Source organism: Pseudophryne corroboree, chromosome 2 (genome assembly GCF_028390025.1).
Source record: "Pseudophryne corroboree isolate aPseCor3 chromosome 2, aPseCor3.hap2, whole genome shotgun sequence".
NCBI lineage: Eukaryota > Metazoa > Chordata > Amphibia > Anura > Myobatrachidae > Pseudophryne > Pseudophryne corroboree.
In genome coordinates, this window is record NC_086445.1 from 496,796,420 (window position 1) to 496,815,262 (window position 18,843).

Below are 18,843 nucleotides of genomic sequence, written 5' to 3' on the forward strand. Positions count from 1 at the left end.
AATGGAGTTGGGGGTCAAAGTGTTACTTTCATTCTTATTGTACATGTATTGGTAGTTACTTCCCATAGTAAACGCAAATTAATTATATTTAACATGCACAGTAATAAATTAATATGTCTGAGCATTACTACTATTCCTGTGTTAAAACTCTGTTTGTTATCTTAAATTACAGATTCTCATATGATGCCAAATTGTGCTGTTCTGGTGTCTTCTGATTTGGGGATCAGCCGCAGTAGTACTGTGGTTATAGCATATATCATCCACTATAGAAAGTGCACCCTCCAGGTAAACAGTAGTTGGCTGTTCCAGCCTGTCCACCTAAACCTTGATTTCAGATTGTTACTGTTTCATTGGAAATTGTAATCACTTTTAGATGTTCCCTCATGTTCCTTTAAATGGTTTTCCACTATTGAGACAAGTTAAAAAAAATTACAATAAGCCTATACCTTCAGATCATGTTAACTTATTTGGTAATACATACTTTCCTGCAACTATTAGGGGTCTATTTATGAAGCAGTGAAAAGAGTGGAGAAGTGAGTCAGTGGAGAAGTTGCCCATGGCAACCAATTAGTGTTGATGAAAAATTTAGAAAGTTCATTCTGTAAAATTATAAATAGCAGTTGATTGGTTGCCATGGGCAACTTCTCCACTAGCTCACTTCTCCGCTCTTTTCACTGCTTCATGAATAGACCCCATAGTGTATAAACTTATTAGGCCTTACTTGTATGTATTTTTCAGCAATATATTTATTTAATCATGTGCAGTTTTTCTTTTTATACTGCTACTGGTTATGAAAGTCCAGACTTTCAGCGAGGACTTTCACCCTGAACTGCTTTTAGAAAGTGAAAAACCACTGGACGTTAATGACTTAAGTCAGTGGTTCCAAACATTTTGGAGTCAAGCCCTAGAGTATCAGAATTTTTTTCACGGCACCCCTAGGCCAAAAGTTTCTTTTTGAGAAATTTAGAAAGAAATATTAAATTAAGTAATTTGTATTTATATGCCATTCCTAGGGTCAGTTGTGTGGTGAGGGACAAGATTTGCTTCTGTTTGTGCACATATTTTATGATTAGCAGCCACCAGCACTGGTTTTGCCTATTACATTGACCATAAATGATTTGAATTGGTCCTGTACCACCAATCCAAGGCACTCCTGCAAGTGTCCCAAGGCACCCCAGGGTGCCATGGCACACAGTTTGAGAACCACTGACTTAAGTCATATCACAATAATGTTTTCTTCATTACATGTTTATGTGATGTCTCAGTGTTACCATAACCCTGAGATGACCTAAGTGTATACTGTCCAACATTTTAAGTAAAATGGGGACAAAATAATCTGCGTCCAGTATCCACCCAAATCATACCCTCATCAGCCCCACAACATCCATGTCATCATACAGCCTTTTTCAGAGACCAAGAACAAGACTTTTGGGAGATGCAAGTACCTACTGTGATAAAAAGTAATCATTTATATACAGGAAAAAATCCTTTTTATTGACTATGAAGTGTATTTGTACTGTAAGTGTTGTATGAGCTGTCAGGTTTTAGATGATGTAATGAATTAATGTAAATCATGTAATATTGTTGTGGGTTTTTTTTAAATGTACTTCTTTATTTCTATACAAATGATGTTCTTAAATTCCCTTCCCGCCAAAGCATTCTCAGGTTTGACATAAATAGAATGAAATTGAGGGAATTCTGGCGCAAAAAATGGTGTGCCCAATCAGATGGGCTAAACCTGCCCAACACAGGTAAAAAGATACACAGATAAATTCAGAATAAGGTAACAGATCAAAGGCAGCCCTAATCAGGAAGCCATCAAGTTTGACATACGTTGTTAGTGTGAGCTCTGCCCTTAGCCAGGTGCATCGTAATGATAAACGCTAGTAGCTGTTTAAGAACTTGTCTCTACCCTGGGGCCTGAGTCAGATGTGGTTGGAGTTGCTATCACTTCCTTGGAAGCAGCAGTGACAGCGCTGTATGGTAATGCAGCAGGAAGTGTCTTTTACAAGCAGACGCCTTCTGCTGCAGTAGTGATCCAACCTGCATCATAGGACACAGCATCAGATCAGTAGACTCAACACCCATGGTGCCACATAGGCACCCCATCGCAGAGGCCAGGAAATCTCTGACCTCTTCCCTCCCCCTAAATGGCGGCAGCGCGCCTCCGTTTTCACAAGATCGCAGGACCCATTCTGCGTGTGCACAAAGTACCGATAAAAGAAATAGCTACGGGATCTGACTAAACCCCCCTTATGAGAGCAGCCTCTTTTGAAAAACTGCATGAGCAGTCCACCGTTATGTTATACGTTGGAGCATGTGTAGCCGCAGAAGATGTTGGTCAGGAATAAATATTTAAATATTTAGTAGCTATCCATCATATATTATATTGTAAAATATGTATGCCTATCTGGAATCACTGGAGCTCTCATGATGTAAGTAAATGTCCATAGCCTATACACTAGATTTTATTTAGAAGACTATCTTAAAACATTCACTGCACTAAAATCAAATTCTACAAATCTGTCTATATGCACCATTCACATAGACCTACAGTAAATTGAGAACTTGAGTCTACATCATGTTTTTTTTTTCTTTGCAAATCGATTTATACTCCTTGTCCAGCAGGGTGCAGCAGCATCATAAGATCCAGCTAACCGTTTTCTCAGACTGTGCATTTTATCTTATAACAGTAATAGATACTTTTCATTTACTGCATTATAAAAGTTAAGTAGAACATTTGTGTACAATAAGTCCTGCACATAGAACATTATTTGTCTACATTTTGCATTAAATACTAGAATTTGCCGTATTACTTGTTTTGATGACATACGTATAGTAAAGCTGCATACACACTTTCCTATCGTCAGCCTGATGTGTGGCATTTACATGTGCCCACCCAGTTGTGATATCAGTCACGGCGGCCTCTGCAAATATATCACCCACTGGAGTGATCACAGACATGTCGGGGGTACAGCTGATATATCAGCAAGTGTGTAGTACCCAGTATCGGTATCATTCATAGATCTCAGTAGGAGAGTGGGGATGTATTCAGCATCCCACCGGTCAGGATGCCGACAGTCATGTGACTGACGCCGGAATCCCGACACCACTCAGGTGACCCCGGCGCCGGAACACAGACAGCCGACGTCCCAAGGGTGAGTATCAGGGTGTGGGCTAGGACCCTGGGGGGGAGGTGGTGGTGGTGGGGGGGGGGGTTAGTCATAGCCACCACACCCCAAGGGTTAGCTGTAGCCAACAACCCTGGAGGGTTAGCCATAGAATCCCATGGGGAGGGTAAATATACTTACCCCATCCGCAGTCGGGACATTCAGTGTTGGGATGCCAGGGTTGGTCATGTGACCGCCTGCATTCTGACCGCCGGTATTAAGTACTGAACCCGGACAGTGGTCACATTATAAAGACAAAAGATTTTTATCCTTTGGTCAAACCTTCTGATATAATAGTAGCAAAAAAACAAGTTTTTAAATGAGAGTAACAATTCCATGAATAAAGTGACACACTACACTCTATAGGCCGGTATATCCAATTGAAGGCAAGATTTTTCCCAAAAAAAGACTAAAGCCCCTATCACGCCAATTTTTCAATTACTGCTGGTATACATGTTCCCAATTCTCGCTGTTTCCAAATGAAAATCTAAGTAAAAAATTTGGAAATCAGCCTGTACCCCAAAATACTACAAATAAATATTCAGTAACAGTATAGATGTCTATTAAAGTCCCAAATAAAATATTTTGAGCTTTTAAAATGCTTCTAATGGCTGATTTCTGCATTAAAAAAGTAAAAAAAATATAAGCAAACTTTTTTGTTTAAATAGTGTAGTTAAATTTGAAGTGCATAAGAATACAAAAAAGTTGAGTGTGGTGTAAAAAAAAGCCACTTTTAAATAAAAAAAAATATATAAATACCTGTAAACTACCACCTGCAATCTTAAAAACCACTGTTTACCCATCCATACAACATTCCCCATATACCTGTCCCATCTCTTTTTACCCATTATTCTGCACCTTGCAGAATTTCACCCCAATAGTGACATGTAATTTTCTCTGACGTCCTAGTGGATGCTGGGGACTCCGTAAGGACCATGGGGAATAGACGTGCTCCACAGGAGACTGGGCACTCTAAAGAAAGATTTAGGACTATCTGGTGTGCACTGGCTCCTCCCCCTATGACCCTCCTCCAAGCCTCAGTTAGATTTCTGTGCCCGGCTGAGCTGGATGCACACTAGGGGCTCTCCTGAGCTCCTAGGAAGAAAGTGTTTGTTAGGTTTTTTATTTTCAGTGAGACCTGCTGGCAACAGGCTCACTGCATCGAGGGACTAAGGGGAGAAGAAGCGAACCTACCTAAATGGTGGTAGCTTGGGCTTCTTAGGCTACTGGACACCATTAGCTCCAGAGGGATCGAACACAGGATCCGACCTCGTCGTCCGTTCCCGGAGCCGCGCCGCCGTCCCCCTTACAGAGCCAGAAGCAAGAAGGTGGTCCGGAAAATCGGCGGCTGAAGACTTCTGTCTTCTCCAAGGTAGCGCACAGCACTGCAGCTGTGCGCCATTGCTCCTCATGCACACCACACACTTCGGTCACTGATGGGTGCAGGGCGCTGGGGGGGGGGGGGGCGCCCTGAGCAGCAATACTGACACCTTGGCTCGCAAACTGGCACCATATATAGCCCCAGAGGCTATATAGGTTCTTTTTAACCCCTGCCAGAATCCATAAAAATGCGTGAGAAAGTCCGCGAAAAAGGGGCGGAGCTATCTCCTTCAGCACACTGGCGCCATTTTTCCCTCACAGCTCCGTTGGAGGGAAGCTCCCTGGCTCTCCCCTGCAGTCAATACTACAGAAAGGGTTAAAAAGAGAGGGGGGGCACAATTTAGGCGCAGTATACAATATAGTATACAGCTATAAGGGAAAACACTCTTATATGTGATATCCCTGTGATATATAGCGCCCTGGTGTGTGCTGGCATACTCTCCCTCTGTCTCCCCAAAAGGCTTTGTGGGGTCCTGTCCTCTGTCAGAGCATTCCCTGTGTGTGTGCTGTGTGTCGGTACGGCTGTGTCGACATGTATGAGGAGGATAATGATGTGGAGGCGGAGCGAATGCCTGTAAATGTGATGTCACCCCCTGCGGGATCGACACCGGTTTGGTTGGACTAATACCCCTTTTACACCTACGAGCACGGGTCGCAGCCGGGAGCCTGACACGGGAGCTGCCCCCTGCTGCGACCCGTGCTCGGTCCCTTTCCCATTAGCAGTCACAACCCGGCATATGCCGGGTTGGTGACGCTTCTAGCTACACGGCAGGGGCGGCGCAGGGAGATCACATGATCTCCCAGCGCCGCCCATCCATACAGTGTAAACGGGAGCCGTGTCGCACCCGTTTACACTACACCCTACCCGGATCATTCCCGTGTCCTACCCAGGTAAATAGCCGGGTAGGATTCACGGGTCACTTGATCCGGGTTTACCCTTTTCCACTTGCCAAAAACACGGGTAAATGCGCGCCCCCGTGCATTTACCCGTGTTTTTTGAGCTAGTGGAAAAGGGGTATTATGGAAGGATTACGTGAAAGTGTCAACTCCTTACACAAAAGGTCGACGACACAGAACAGCCGGCTACTCAGCTTGTGCCTGTTCCAGCGTCTCAAATGTCATGGGGGGCTCTAAAAACGCCCGCTAACTCAGATGGCAGAAACAGATGTCGACACGGATACCGACTCCAGTGTCGACGACGATGAGACTAGTGTACCCTCCAAATAGGTCCACCCGTTACATGATTGAGGCAATGAAAAATGTATTACACATTTATGATAATACCCCAGGTACCACATAAAAGGGTATTATGTTTGGTGAGAGAAAACTACCAGTAGTTTTTCCTGCATCTGAGAAATTAAATGAGGTGTGTGAGGAAGCGTGGTCTTCCCCCGGTAAGAAATTGATAATTTCTAAACGGTAATTGTCAGCGTACCCTTTCCCGCCAGAGGATAGGTCACGTTGGGAAACACCCCATAGGGTAGATACAGCGCTTACACGCTTATCAGAAAAGGTGGCACTACCGTCTCCGGATACGGCCGCCCTGAAGGAACCTGCTGATAAAAAGCAGGGGGTTACCCTGAAAGATATAGTCACACACTCGGGCATTATATTGCGACCAGCCATTGCTTCGGCATGGATGTGCAGTGCTCCCGCTGCGTGGTCAGATTCCCTGTCGGAAAATTACTATGGATAGGGACAATATTTTGCTGACAATAGAGCATATAAAAGACGTGGTCTTATACATGCGTGATGCACAGAGGGATATTTGCCGGCTGGCATCAAAAATAAGCGCTAGGTCCATTGCCGCCAGACGGGGGTTATGGACTCGGCAATGGTCAGGCGATGCCGACTCGAATCGGCACATGGAAGTTTTGCCCTATAAGGGGGTAAAACTGTTTGGGGATGGTCTTTCAGACCTCGTTTCCACAGCTACTGCTGGGAAATCGACTTTTTTGCCACAGGCTACCCCACAACAAAAGAAAGCACCGTATCATCAAGTACAGTCCTTTCGGCCCCAGAAAAGCAAGAGGGCTAGAGGCTCATCCTTTCTGCCGAGAGGCAAATGTAGAGGAAAAAGCTGCAGCACACAGCTAGTTCCCAAGAGCAGAAGTCCTCCCTGCGTCCGGTAAGTCCACAGCATGACGCTGGGGCTGCTCAGGCGGACCCGGGTACGGTGGGGGCCCGTCTCAGAAATTTCAGCGCACAGTGTGCTCTCTCACATGGATCCCTGGGTCCTTCAAGTAGTATCTCAGGGGTACAGGCTGGAGTTCGAGACGTTCTTCCCCCCGCCGTTTCCTAAAATCTGCCTTACCGGCACCTCCCCCTGCCAGGGAGGCGGTATTGGTGGCTATTCAACACTATAATCACAACAAGTGATTGTCAAGGTGCCCCTCCTTCAGCAAGGAAGGGCTTACTATTCCACAATGGTTGTGGTACCGAAACAGAACGGTTCGGTGAGACCCATCTTAAAATTAAAATACTTGAACTTTTATATCAGAAGATTCAAGTTCAAGATGGAATCGCTCAGGGCGGTTATTACGAGCCTGGACGAGGGGGAGTACAGGGTCTCCCTGGACATCAAGGATGCGTACCTGCATGTCCCCATTTACCCTCCTCACCAGGAGTACCTCAGATGTGTGGTACAGGACTGTCACTATCAGTTCCAGACGCTGCCGTTGGAGTTGTCCACGGCACCGAAGGTCTTTACCAAGGTAATGGCCGAAATGATGATACTCCTTCGCAAGAAGGAAGTTTTTATTATCCCGTACTTGGACGATCTCCTGATAAAGGCGAGGTCCAAAGAACAGTTGGTAGTGGGGGTAGCACTCTCTCGGGAAGTGCTACAACAGCACGACTGGATTATCAATATTCCAAAGTCACAGCTGGTCCCGACGACACGTCTTCTGTTCCTGGGAATGATTCTGGACACAGACCAGAAAAGAGTGTCTCTTCCAGTGGAAGCACATGAGTCCTGGAAAAAATGGTAGCTTCGTGCGAAGCATAATTCCATTCGGAAGGTTCCACGTAAGGACGTTCCAGTGGGACCTGTGGGACAAATGGTCCGGGTCCCATCTACAGATACAACAGCGGATAACCCTGTCGCAAAGAAACAGGTTGTCGCTGCTGTGGTGGCTGCAGAGGGCTCATCTACTAGAGGGCCGCAGATTCGGAATACAGGACTGGGTCCTGGTGACAACGGAGGCCAGCCTTCGGGGCTGGGGTGCAGTCACACAGGGAAGAAATTTCCAAGGAGATTTCGCTTCACATAAATATTCTGGAGCTAAGGGCCATTTACAATGCCCTATGCCAAGCAAGGCCCCTGCTTCAGAACCAGCCGGTACTGATCCAATCAGACAATATCACGGCGGTCGCCCATGTAAACAGACAGGGCGGCACAAGAAGCAGGATGGCGATGGCAGAAGCCACAAGGATTCTCCGATGGGCGACCTACACCCGGGAGAATGGGGACTTCTTCCAGAAGTTTTCCAAATGCGGGTAAACCGTTGGGAATGACCACGGGTGGACATTATGGCGTCCCGCCTCAACAAAAAGTTGAAAAGATATTGCGCCAGGTCAAGGGACCCTCAGGCGATCGCTGTGGACGCTCTAGTGACACCGTGGGTGTACCAGTCGGTTTATGTGTTTCCTCCTCTACCTCTCATACCCAAGGTACTGAGAATAATAAGAATGCGAGGAGTGAAAACCATACTCGTGGTTCCGGATTGGCCAAGAAGAGCTTGGTACCCGGAACTTCAAGAGATGCTGGCAGAGGACCCTTGGCCTCTGCCGCTCAGACAAGACCTGCTGCAGCAGGGACCCTGTCTGTTCCAAGACTTACCGCGGCTGCGTTTGACGGCATGGCGGTTGAACACCGGATCCTAAAGGAAAAGGGTATTCCGGAGGAAGTCATCCCTACCCTGATCAAAGCCAGGAAGGATGTCACCGCAAGACATTATTACCGCATTTGGCGGAAATATGTTGCTTGGTGTGAGGCCATGAAGGCCCCGAAGGAGGAATTTCAACTGGGTCGATTCCTACACTTCCTGCAAGCAGGGGTGACGTTGGGCCTCAAATTGGGGTCCATCAAGGTCCAGATTTCGGCTCTGTCGATTTTCTTCCAGAAAGAACTGGCTTCACTGCCTGAAGTTCAGACTTTTGTCAAAGGAGTTCTGCATATTCAGCCTCCTTTTGTGCCCCCAGTGGCACCTTGGGATCTCAATGTGGTTTTGGCATTCCTGAAATCACACTGGTTCGAACCACTTAAGACTGTGGAATTAAAATATCTCACGTGGAAAGTGGTCGTACTGTTGGCCCTGGCTTCGGCCAGGCGGGTTTCAGAATTGGCGGCTTTGTCTTGAAAAAGCCCTTATCTGATTTTCCAGATGGATAGGGCAGAATTGAGGACTCGTCCTCAGTTTCTCCCGAAGGTGGTCTCAGCTTTTCACTTGAACCAACCTATTGTGGTGCCTGCGGCTACTAGGGACTTGGAGGATTCCAAGTTGCTGGACGTAGTCAGGGCCCTGAAAATGTATGTTTCCAGGACGGCTGGAGTCAGAAAAACTGACTCGCTGTTTATCCTGTATGCACCCAACAAGCTGGGTGCTCCTGCTTCTAAGCAGTCTATTGCGCGCTGGATTTGTAGCACTATTCAGATGGCGCATTCTGCGGTAGGATTACCGCAGCCTAAATCAATAAAAGCCCATTCCATAAGGAAGGTGGGCTCATCTTGGGCGGCTGCCCGAGGGGTCTCGGCTTTACAACTTTGCCGAGCAGCTACTTGGTCAGGGGCAAACACGTTTGCTAAATTCTACAAATTTAATTCCCTGGCTGAGGAGGACCTGGAGTTCTCTCATTCGGTGCTGCAGAGTCATCCGCACTCTCCCGCCCGTTTGGGAGCTTTGGTATAATCCCCATGGTCCTTACGGAGTCCCCAGCATCCACTAGGACGTCAGAGAAAATAAGATTTTACTCACCGGTAAATCTATTTCTCGTAGTCCGTAGTGGATGCTGGGCGCCCATCCCAAGTGCGGATTGTCTGCAATACTTGTACATAGTTATTGTTACAAAAATCGGGTTTTGTTGTGAGCCATCTCTTCAGAGGCTCCAATTGTTATCATACTGTTAACCGGGGTTCCTATCATGTGTTATATGGTGTGATTGGTGTGGCTGGTATGAGTCTTACCCGGGATTCAAAATCCTTCCTTATTGTGTCAGCTCTTCCGGGCACAGTTCCTAACTGAGGCTTGGAGGAGGGTCATAGGGGGAGGAGCCAGTGCACACCAGATAGTCCTAAATCTTTCTTTAGAGTGCCCAGTCTCCTGCGGAGCCCGTCTATTCCCCATGGTCCTTACGGAGTCCCCAGCATCCACTACGGACTACGAGAAATAGATTTACCGGTGAGTAAAATCTTATTATTGTCCCAAGTTAGATAATTGCCTAACTAGTCAGTAGGAGGGGGGAGAGGGAGGTATCCAAGGGGTTCAGATCCAGGGGGGTCATTCCGAGTTGATCGCAGCCAGCAACGTGACGCTGCCTATGGGGGAGTGTATTTTAGCATAGCAGGGCTGTGAACGCTTGTGCAGCCCTGCTATGCTAAAAAAAGTTTCACGTAAAACAAGACCAGCCCTAGACCTACTTACTATTTGCGATGTATCCAGCGATGCAGGTCCCGGGATTGATGTCAGACATCCGCCCTCAAAACGCCTGGACACGCCTGCGTTCGCTGGACCACTCCCAGAAAACGGTCAGTTGACGCCCTGACACGCCTTCCTCCTGTCAATCTGCTTGCGGTCGCCGCTGCGACCGCTTTCCTCTTTCCCGGCGTCGTTGCTGTCGCCGGGCAACGATGTGCGTGCGCAATGACCCCCCAAGTCCTGACATTCTTATCTGAAAATAATGATTTTGTAACAAGTTTGCACCCCCCAAGTCCCGACATCCTTATCTGAAAATAACGATTTTGTAAGAAGTTTGCACCCCCCAAGTCCCGACATCCTTATCTGAAAATAATGATTTTGTAAGAAGTTTGCACCCCCCAGGGGTGACCCCCCCAAGTCCCGACATTCTTATCTGAAAATAACGATTTTGTAACAAGTTTGCACCCCCCAAGTCCCGACATCCTTATCTGAAAATAACGTCAGTCCACGACGGATCGGGCAGTGTGTATGCACAGCACACTGCCCGATCCGGCTTTAGATATATCTGCAGATGAATTGATCTGCAGATATATCTTTAGGTGTGTACCCAGTATTAGAGAGGGATTCAATTATTATGTGAGAATTCTGCTCCCGGGCACTTAGCACTATTCAGTAACAATAGTCCCGAGGCTACATTTACCATGGATTTCTGCTCACACCATCTTGAGGTGCAATCAGAAATCTGTTGAGTAGGGCTTCTGGGCTAGTCAAGAGAAGTAATTGAATGGCTCCCAGAGACATAACCTGGGAGTTTAAAGCCAGCATAAAAATGTAGTCATCCCCTTAGTACAGCTTGAGACTCGAGGTTGGAAAACACTGCAATAAGACTTAGAAATCTCAAAAAGTGTTTTATTTTTTAAAGTGCAAACAAATGTTGACAGGGGACAGAAAGGCCGGGCACTACGTCAGTTGCCACCTCTGGCATCACAGTAGCTAGGAACACTTCAAAATATTGTCCACTGATGAGATTATATGTTTCTTTCCTTTTTCAGGAAGCTTGGAATCATGTTCTTAAGTGCAAAACCAACATGAGACCAAACAGAGGTTTTGTGCAGCAACTGTCAGAATGGGAAAAGACAATTATTGGGCAGCAGAATACGGACATATCAGATCCTAAATTTTGATCAACATTGTTTTACTACAAAAAATGTTTACTCATCAGTTACAGATGCTTTAAATAAGCGCACCAGCATTCACAGGATGGAAGATATCTGACAAGATAAACCAACCCACTGCAGTGTTGCTGTACCATGTACCAATTCTGTCATTCGTTATTTAATCTCTGCTACAGCATTGTTATAGTTGCTTTCATAACCCAAAATACAGATTGTAACATCTGTGCTTAGTTGTGTTGTTTTGTTTTATGGGGTATTTTTTGTTTTGAATTTTGATTAAAATAATTTTACTTGGACCATACCTCATCACAGCAGCCTTAAATTAAATACTAAAGTTGAGTTGTTTGTTCAAAAATACTAGTCATAGTATAAATATTCTGAAAACTTCTTCATGGGTGTTGCACCCCATATCCACTGACCAGGCAATGGTAATATTTTCTCCATAATGCATAATTTCCATGCAAACAGCACATTAAATAGATAACATTAAAATATTGTTTGCAGTTTCCTTATTTTTATCAGCTGTTGATTTATTTTAGCATAGCCTTTAGATAGTTTTCCTAAGGGGATGCATTGTGCATTCCAGCGGTTGGGATGCCGGCGGTCATTATGTGACTGACGTTGGAATCCCAACACCACTCAGAACGCTGGCACCTGAAGACCAATACCCGACATCCAAAAGGTGAGTATCGGGATACGGGTTAGGTTTAGGGGAGAGGGATGTAAGGGTTAGTCACCGGGGGGTTGGTTAGCCATAGCAGGTTTGGTTAGGGTAGTGAGGAGGTTTATAAAACCCCATTCGCAGTCGGGATCTTCAGTGTCGGTCATGTGACCGCGGGCATCCCAACCGCCGTTATTAAATACCGAACCCATCCTAAGATATAATGGCATGTGATCAGAGGCAATAGAACTCCTAAATGAGACAATATTCAACAATGCCTTGTGCTAATTAAAAAAATAGGATTTTGGTACTTACCAGGTAAATCCTTTCTTTGAATCCATAGGGGGCACTGGAGTACTCTAGGGATATGGACGGTTCCACAGGAACTAGGCACTGAATAAGTTAAAATTTGAGACTACTTCTCCCCTCCATATCCCAGAGTACCTCAGTGTTTTGTTTTTTTACTGAGCCGAACAGGAGCTATAGAGGTTAATGGAGAATTACATATAACAAACAGACAACAATAAAGTTGACACATAACGTTACTGACAACTATCAGTTGACACCAACCCAATAAACTTGCTAATTTGAACCAGTTGGTGAGAGTGTGTTACCATAAGATCCCTTGAACTTACCACAAGCCAGGAAAACTGCTCTGGGTGGGCGTCCAGTGCCCCCTATGGATTCAAAGAAAAGGATTTACCTGGTAAGTACCAAAATCTTATTTTCTTTTTCATCCACTAGGGGTCACTGGAGTACTCTAGGGACGTACCAAAGTTCCCCCCCTGGGCGGGAGAGCTGTTTGGCACCTGTAACACTAGACGGCCAAAGCTAGATGCTGATGCCGCAAAAGTATCAAACTTGTAAAAGCGCACAAACATGTGCACTGAAGACCATGTAGCCGCCCTGCAAAAGCTGTGTCGTAGAACTCCACGACCAGCTGCCCATGACATTCCCGGAGAACATGTGGAATGAGCTGTTACTGATGTAGGCGGCTGTAACCTAGCATGAAGGTAAGCCTGATGTATGGTCAGTTTTATCCATCTGGATAAGGTCTGCTTAGAAGGTGGCCAACCCATTTTGGCCACATCATAGAGGATAACAACGTATCCGTCTTAGGAACTGTAGACGTTCGGAATACATAAACGCGTAATGCGCGTACCCCAACCAAAATTCCAGAATCTCCTGTTAACACAGGAACTACTATTGGATGATTGATGTGAAAAGAGGACCCTACTTTTGGTAGGAAAGCGGGATTCGTCCAAAGTTCCGCTCTGTCATTATGAAACACTAAATACGGTGGCTTGCATGACAAGGCACCCAAATCTGAAACCCGCCCTGCCGAAGCTAAGGCTAGGAGAGAAATTGTTTCCCAAGTGAGAAACTTAATATCCACTTGTTGTAAGGGTTCGAAATAAAAAGACTATAAGCAATCTAAAACCAGATTCAAGTCCCACGGCGCAGTAAGTGGAGTGAAAAGGAGGCTGTACTTTGAGGACACCCTGCATAAAGGTGTGTACCGACGGCAATAGAGCCAATCTTCTTTGAAAATAAATTGACAACGCAGATATCTGCACCTTTAGTATGGATAAACGCCGACCTCCATCTAACCCCATCTGTAGACATAACAAAAAAGACGGGATAACTTGAAAGATGATGTCGGAAACTTCCGAACTTCGCACCAACCTATATAGGCACGCAAAACTCTGTAATAATGAGCTGCCGTAACTGGCTTACTAGCATGTAACATGGTTGGTATAACCTATTCTGGAATGCCCTCTCTTTTTAAGAGGGCTGTCTCAACAGCCACTCCGTCAACGCAGCCGCGCTAAATCGGAGAAAAAGAACGGACCGTGATGTAACAGGTCCGGATGCAGTGGGAGCGGCCAAGGAACGTCCGCGAGTAGACTGCGAAGATCCGAAACCAAGCTCTCCAAGGCCAATGAGGCGCCACTAGTATGACTGTGACGGACTCTCTTTTGATCCATTTTAGCAACAGAGGGAGCAGCGGAAAACGGTGGAACAGATACACGAGACTGTATGGCCACGTGATTGTGAGAGCATCCACCGCCACTGCCTTTGGATCTCTTGTTCTGGACACGTACTGGGGCATTTGATAATTGTGGCGAGATGCCATCAGGTCCACTTGCGGGTAACCCCACCTCTGGACCAACATGCGAAACACTTCTGGATTTAATGCACATCCTGGATAAAAATCCCGACAGCTGAGATAATCCGCCTCCCAGTTGTCCACTCCCGGAATGAATACTGCCGACAAAATCACCTCGGCACAATTGAGGATTCGAGCTACTTCCCGCATGGCCATGCGGCTTTTCATTCCTCCTTGTTTGTTGATGTATGCGACCGCCGTCGCGTTGTCTGACTGCACCTGAACAGCCTGAGCCTGCAGCATGTGCACTGCTTGTCGTAGCGCATTGTAAATTGCCCGGAGTTCCAGGACATTTATAGACCGCAATCTTTCGTGATCCGCCCAGAGACCCTGGAGCTGAAAATTTTGAACTACAGCTCCCCAACCTCTGAGACTCGCGCCCGCCGTGAGAATTATCCAATTCCAGCCGCCGAACCGTTTCCCTGCGGTTAGATTCTGTACTTTGAGCCACCAGAGTAGAGACACTCTGGCCTTTGGAGACAACCTCACCCTGCGGTGAATCTGCAGAAGCGAGCCCGACCATTGTGCGAGCACATCCAGTTAAAAAGGACGTGAGTGAAGTCTTCCGAACTGAAGCTCTTTGAAAGCCGCCACCATTGTGTCTAATAGGCGAATGCACAAATGAACCGAGACTGTGCGTGGCTTAAGCACTAATTGTACCAGATGACGAATGACCTGTACTTCATTCGGGTAGGTAAATTCCTTGATTTACCGTATCGAGAATCATACCTAGGAATTGAAGTCGATGAGACGGAATCATTCAGGAATTCGCGTAGACAATGGTAGGAAAACAGATTCCCCCCCCCCCCCCCCCCCCCCCCACCTGGTCTGTGATCTATTCTCGTCTGGAACGTTGCCAAAGTGGACGTTGTGCGCCACTAGCGAAGCTGAAACGCAAGAACCAACTGCCAACTTCACAGAAGCTGTAGGCAGCAAGAAGTGTAAGGTGGTCTTTATTTAGGGTAAACCTGAACTGGAGCACCCTGCCACTACAGCCTTGTTACCTCAAACCCTTACCAAAGCAGGGCGAAGCAACAGCCCTACTGCTGTGTAGGGTACACTCCGATAGGTAGTTAAACGCCCAATAATTGCAATTGTCTCTCATTGGAAATTGTTCAGCCTTCGCTGAGAACCTGACGTACTGGCCTGTTGCTATGAGGCCTGGCGGCGAATCGACCGCAACAATCTAGCTGAAACAGTCAATTTTTTCCTCTCAGGCAGTACATGCGCCCGCATTCCCCCCAAAGAGGACCGGTAAGGGTCTGTCTGTGCAGTCGAATTTGTCCGACACACTGTGTGACCGACTCTGCAGCGAAGCTGCTTGTTTGATTATGCATTAGACTTAGTGATCATGTACCCCGACCAGTAAGTACACCACGGAAGTAATCTGTGTATAAACCTGCATTATCGTGCATGTGGTTTCCAGCAATAGTGAATCTTCCTGTAGAGACATGCTGTCAAAAACAATTAATAAATTAATAAATTAAATTCCTAACAACCCCCCGTCCCCAGAGGCTGAGTGTTGTAGGGCAGCAACCTCCTGCAAAGAACCAGGAAGTAATGTTAAAAATGGTGTCCTACCATGTTTTCTTTTTTTTTTTTTATATATATTACACCTGTTAAACCAGGATCTGAACCAGTGTCCATATAATCACAAAGTTCACTGTGGGCGGGAAGCCTAACCACTTGGCTACAGAGCCACCTGTAAAAATAATAAGCAAAGCTGCTGTTTAAACATCAACTCTGGTGATGAAATGGTTGCTGTAGCTATGGAGCCTGCCTTTTACAAAAACTCTCATTTGTGTGCCCCCCCCGTGCTCCGTGTATCGTTCTCTATACACGGAGCCGGGCTATGGTGGAGAGGGAGCCGGAAGCGGCATCGAGGGCCGGGGAGCGCGCTGCATAGAGTCGTGGAGCGGCCTATGCATAAATCAACGTGGCGGGGGACACAGCATAGACAGCGGCGCTGGAAACGGCGGCGGGCGGCTGAAGGCAGCGGCCGGCGGCCACAGACACACACACAGTATCCCACACAGCGAGGCGGCAGCGTGAGCTGACCGCCCCGTTCAACATACCTGAACCCTGTGGTGAGGGCTATGACGGGACTTCTCTGTAAGTTCCGTCCAGCCTTTACTGCAGGTTTTAGTCCTGCACGTGGTAGTGAGGGAGCTCTTTTTAGAGAGGTCCGACACCCACAGCTGCTTCAGCAGCTTCCACTATCCCGGACCCTCGCCTTTCTGGAAGGGGGGAAGGGATGTGGAACATTGAAAAATCAAAAATAAATCCAATAATTGTGGAGACACTCCACAGGCCTAGTTGCTCGGTGAGCACCGAAAAAACACTGAGGTACTCTGGGATATGGAGGGGAGAAGTAGTCTCAAATTTTAACTTATTCAGTGCCTAGTTCCTGTGGAACCGTCCATATCCCTAGAGTACTCCAGTGACCCCTACTGGATGAAAAAGAAAAATATTGACAATGTCTATAATATTTGTCCTATTAAAAACACGTTAAAGGTTAAAGAACACAGTACGCCATTGGCGCAAAAAGTACCGCAAGGGTACTCCCTTAACTATACCTTAAGGAATGTCCTTATACTGTAAACATTTGTGCAGTGACAATGTGTAGATGTAATGCAGTGTAACCTTGTTAGCTTAAAAGCTGTATGTGCGACTATGACGCTCTGAGAAACCTTTATGCATTTATAATAACCAATCAAAGGTTCTAACGCCTTTAGTAAGAATGTTATTACTTGCAAAAAGAGTAATACAGTACAAGTCACACACTACAATATAACACAGACTAACTAACCAGATAACTACACAGGAAATACAATACAATTATGTTTAAGGGAAAATGAGAGAGAAAGAAGAGAAGAGAGAGAGAGAGAGAGAGAGAGAGAGAGATGGCTCACAATAACAAAGACAATATGTTTGCAGAGAAGCTTACACATGTGAGGAACAATCGCTGCGCAGTTAGTCAATGCTGAGAATCTTTGTGGAGAAAATACTTGACCTTACCCATACTGGCTGTCCCTATATACACAACCCTACAATACCGCATGGGACAGAAGCTAGACTCCATTTTGGGAAACCTCCCATGATTCCAAGGACTGCAACACATGGTTGAAAGGGGGATGCTAGCAGCCATTTTAGATTTGCAGGTCCAAACACATGGCACTCTCTGCTACACCACAATCACATAGCAGAAGACACAAGACTCCATTTTATTCCAAAATGTCCAAGCCTCAAAACAATGCATATGTTCTGATTTTACAATTCCAAACCATCTAAATCACCTTTCACAATTTCAAGCAAACACAGTATCTCAATAACCAGAGCATACGAGCTATCACAAGACCAGACCACCAGGTACCCACAAGTATCAGCCTGCCATTGCAACACGCACATATTCAAAGGTAACTGCATGGTGGTATTCATGATTAACAAGATATATTATAACATACCAGCACAATCTATTTTAAATCACCATAGGCAAACAAATACCACAAATGCTATGCTACAGGTTGTCTAATGTCCCAGCTACCATCACAGATTCCCAGATCTATCACACAAACAAGTTACAATATCCTATTTAAACCAGCACCATTGACCTTAAAGCAATCTGTCTATATTTCCTTATCTAGCCATGTGAATTCAATACTTAGCCTTTAGCTTGGAGGTCAGTCCTGGGGATGTAGCCGCCATGCTGCTGGGTGCCAGGTAGCTGTGAGAGTGAGTGAGCCCTGTGATTTCCAGTGGATAATATCATACCTGCATTCCAGCTGTGGGGGTGTGTCAACCACAGGAAGTGTGTCTTTCACAGTATGTGGGCTGTCTTGTATCAGTGGCCTTGGTTATGCAAAATGTTGGGTGATGACTAACACATTCCTGTCTTCTGGAGAGCTATTGTTTGGCGAATACAAAACAAAACCCTGTCTCTGGGTTTTGTTCGATATTCATGATGTCCACTTTCAGTTGAGACAATGACATCTCAGCAATCATTCTTCTGGAGACAAACCCTAACCCATTCGTAAACACAGGTGTTGGCCCTCCTCATTGAGTCTCAAAGCTCAGTGTAATTAAAGGCTATTGTACTCCGTCTGCGGGAAAGATACTGATTTGGAATACAATTAATCTTCAATTACTATTCCTGTGCTTAACTATGCATATGAAGATGTGAAGCCCTCCCAACATGCAAACTATTGTTTGGGGAATCTCTAAGGTCAAAGAGCCATTTGAGACCCACTGATACCTGCTGGACTCAGGGGAATATTAACTTATAAAATACATTATATGGTTAAATTATATAACGATTGAGTCGCACGCTGGGCACACAGAAACTCTACCGTAAATGCGCATACAGTGCGCCTGCGGGTGCACGTAACAGCGGGTATGCGCACGCACAGGAGAGCGCACATATGCGCAGCGCGGACATGTATGAGGTGCAAATATGGCAGTGTGTATAGTGATATTTTTCTGACTTTGACAATATATATAGCATGCTACATATACCATACTCAGATTACACCCTGGGCTACCATTATAAAAGTGTAATTTTAAGAGTTAAGGTAAGGAGAGGTCAACACATTCTTCTTAATAAAAAAAACTGCATTCATAAAAGTGAATTTCACCCTCTGGAAGCTCTTGGAAG

General features: G+C 45.9%; 1 protein-coding gene across 8 annotated transcripts in view; it reads left to right on the forward strand.

Annotated features, from left to right (window-relative positions):
• The window catches only part of STYXL1 (serine/threonine/tyrosine interacting like 1), a 136,760-nt gene extending 124,907 nt beyond the window's left edge, over window positions 1-11,853 (forward strand). For all 8 annotated transcript variants that reach the window (XM_063953970.1, XM_063953971.1, XM_063953967.1 and 5 more), the window contains 2 exons: window positions 173-285; window positions 11,239-11,853. In XM_063953970.1, coding sequence (XP_063810040.1) covers window positions 173-285; window positions 11,239-11,370 — 245 coding nt within the window. In that variant the 3' untranslated portion in view covers window positions 11,371-11,853. The remainder of the gene's footprint in view (window positions 1-172; window positions 286-11,238) is intronic.
• Window positions 11,854-18,843: the final 6,990 nt, after the last annotated feature.